The sequence below is a fragment of the Cariama cristata genome, unplaced genomic scaffold, assembly GCF_000690535.1.
Source record: "Cariama cristata isolate BGI_N322 unplaced genomic scaffold, ASM69053v1 scaffold5539, whole genome shotgun sequence".
NCBI classification, from domain to species: Eukaryota; Metazoa; Chordata; class Aves; order Cariamiformes; family Cariamidae; genus Cariama; species Cariama cristata.
In genome coordinates this window covers 22672-25671 of record NW_009636230.1, presented here as the reverse complement: position 1 = coordinate 25671, position 3000 = coordinate 22672, and the positions used below count along the sequence as shown (strand labels likewise).

Genomic DNA, 3000 nt, shown 5'->3' with positions numbered 1-3000 from the left:
GCCATCCATCACCTCCTGGCTGGTTTGCTTTCGGCGCGGCCCAGCTGTGGGGCTGAAAGGCTACAGGAGGCTGTGCAGTGAGGACGGGGACAGGGCTGTCTCCAGGCGTGGGGCGCAATAGGAAGGGAAGTCAGAGCCTGCTCTTCCCAGAGCGTGCTGGAGCCCAGCCAGAGGGTTTTTTTCAGCCCCGTGGCTCTGGGGTGATCTAGGGACACAGCACTTCTCCCAGGGCCTGGGGAGCTGTGTCCTGCAGCCATGCCCTCCCTCCCGCTGCACAGCACAGCAGCTTGGCCTTGCTGGCGGGCCAGGAAATCATGTTTCCCTCTTCCATGGCCCCTGCTGCCTAGGGGATAGTAATGTGAGCGGGGGCTCAGATTACAGACACCAGAGCCCTGCAAAGGTCACCGACCAGCTGGTCATGAGTCAGGGCTTCTCCTGACTGCACGAAGATTAACGAGGCTGTTTTTCTTGTTCCTGCAGAGCGTGGTGAAACTGATGCGGGGCCTGCTGCAGTGCATGATGAGACAGGTAGGGGCTGGGAAGTGACTCCAAGAGTTGTGTGGTCTCCTCAAAGCCCAGCTCTGCCACAAAGACTCTTGATCCCAGCTGTGCCAGCTCTCCCCAGCCTTCCCTGATGAGTGGAGGGAAGGCCCCCTTCCAGCAAGACTTGAAATAAGCTCTGATATGGCACCTGTCCCTGCTGTGATGGAAGTCCCAGTGCTGTGTGCTGGTGGCCCATGGAGCCTTTGCTAGCTGCTCCCTGCCTTGTGGCCTGGCTGGCACTGGAACTCTGTAGCTCTTCTCCCTGAGGAGATTTGAGATGACTCTTTTCTCTCCACACAGTGCAACTGTGGCTGTGGGCCCTCCATGGCTGCAGCCCTGTGCTAGGCTGGCATGTGAGCCTGTACTCACTGCCTTCGTGCGTGGAGGGGCTCAGCCCCGGGGCTGTAGGATTTCTGCCCTGCCGGGCATGGCTCCACATGCTGGGCTGATGGCACAGGGTAGCCCTTGGCTCTGGGGCTGTCGGACCCCTCTGGAGACAGGATTTGATGAACCCCTGTGTCTCCTTGCCCTTCTCAAGGTGGACAAGGTGGAGGCGTTCAAGTACAGCCAGAGCACCAGGGACTGTCTGCATGCCAAGTACAACACTCACACCTGTGCCACTGTGGTGGGGGACCATGAGTGGGGTCACCTACAGATGGATGCTACCTCCCTCTACCTGCTTATGCTGGCGCAAATGACGGCCTCAGGTGATGCTGTTAGGGGATGCTATTGCAGCTTTGAGTATGCTGATCTCCAGGGCTCTCCACATTCTCAGTTTGGCTGCAGTTTTGGATGCCAAGCTGCTGCGATGGCCTCCATCACCTCACTGTTTTCTTACACTCAGCACCCAAGGTGGATTTGGGCCCGTCAGGGTCTGTCTCTTTAAGAGCCCCCATTTGCCTGAAGCCCCAGAGCTGCCATAGGGGAGTGGGAGTGGGGATGGGAATGAGCCAGGATGTGGCTCCCACGGGGAAGGGATGCAGTGAGGAGGAGGGGTCCGGCCTGAGTTACTGCAGCCCCTTCCTAGGGATGCCTGTGGACTTGGAGCGACTAATGTGAATTCCCCCCCCCTGCTTCAGGCCTCCACATAATTCACAGCCTGGATGAAGTCAACTTTATCCAGAACCTCGTGTTCTACATTGAAGCAGCCTACAAAACTGCGGTGGGTAGGCCGTGCTGGGGAAGGGGAGTGTGCCCTGTGGGTGCAGGTGGTGGGCTGGTATCTAGGGGCAGCTGTGGGTCCCTCCTGAGCCCCGGCGGGCAGAGTCCCACTGCGCCTGCTGGGAGCACCACCGATGGGTGGGATTCAAAGGCTTTCTGGGTGTGCTGTGAACCACTGCCTGCTCCAACGTGCGGCTGCCTCTGTGCAGGACTTCGGGATATGGGAGCGCGGGGACAAGACGAACCAGGGCATCACCGAGTTGAACGCTAGCTCTGTCGGCATGGCCAAGGTGAGCTGGGGAGAGGTGCTGGGTGGGTGCTGGGGAGCACCGGTGGCTGCTTTTTTTTTACAGGGAAGGTTGGGCATGTTAAACTATTGAGACTCAATGCATCATGCCGTGATGGGTTCCTGGGGAGGAAGACCTTACTCCTTGTGTGCTGGGATAAAACTGTTCCCCTCTTGCCTGAGTTTTCCCTGAGCAGGGAGTGAGAAATTAATTGGGGGGTGTGGCAGGAATGTCCAGGGCCCTGTTGATGTCTGGCTACCTGTGGCTTTGGAGATGTAGCATTCTAACCAGGGCTGCTCTGCAGCCACAGCAAGGTTTAAATTTGGGCAGTGCATTACAAAGAGGGGCTGGCACTGGGTGAGGGCTCTTACAGATGAGCAGCCTGGTGGAGGACTTGCTGCTTTGGTCTTTCCCTGCTTGCAGGCTGCCCTGGAGGCACTGGATGAGCTGGATCTCTTTGGAGCAAAGGGAGGCCCGCAGTCGGTGATACGGGTGCTGTCGGATGAGGTGCAGCACTGCCAGGTGAGACCTGCACGGGCTTTACACCATTGCAGGATGAACTGTGACCTGCTGGGGTTGCACTGTGAACGATGCCTGGCCTAGCAACCTAACAACCTTTCCTTCCCCTTCGCTTAGTCCATCCTCCACTCGATGCTGCCCAGGGCCTCCACGTCCAAGGAGGTGGATGCCAGTGTGCTCTCTGTCATCTCCTACCCAGCGTTCGCTGTGGAGGACAGCGAGCTGGTGGAAATCACCAAGCAAGAAATCATCATGAAGCTGCAGGTGAGCGGCCATTGTCTTGCTCTTCCCAGGAGACAGCTGCAGTCTAAACTGTTGCAGCCCTTTTCTCCCCAAAAACATGCTTAGGGAGGGGATCATGGGGTATGTCCTCTCCCAGTCTCTGCAACCTGTGGCAGGGGTCTACAAACAAACAGTCCTGTATGCTGTGGCCCTAGGCTGTGATTGTGGTGCCTGAGCACTGGCTGAGCGACTGAGGGGGTACTTGGCC

General features: G+C 58.0%; 1 protein-coding gene across 1 annotated transcript in view; it reads left to right on the top strand.

Annotated features, from left to right (window-relative positions):
- Window positions 1-480: 480 nt before the first annotated feature.
- The window catches only part of PHKA1 (phosphorylase kinase, alpha 1 (muscle)), a gene marked incomplete at its 5' end in the record, with an annotated part of 18211 nt that continues 15691 nt past the window's right edge, over window positions 481-3000 (top strand). The window contains 6 exons of the mRNA XM_009707836.1: window positions 481-528; window positions 1082-1250; window positions 1623-1705; window positions 1914-1994; window positions 2415-2513; window positions 2628-2797. Coding sequence (XP_009706138.1) covers window positions 481-528; window positions 1082-1250; window positions 1623-1705; window positions 1914-1994; window positions 2415-2513; window positions 2628-2797 — 650 coding nt within the window. The remainder of the gene's footprint in view (window positions 529-1081; window positions 1251-1622; window positions 1706-1913; window positions 1995-2414; window positions 2514-2627; window positions 2798-3000) is intronic.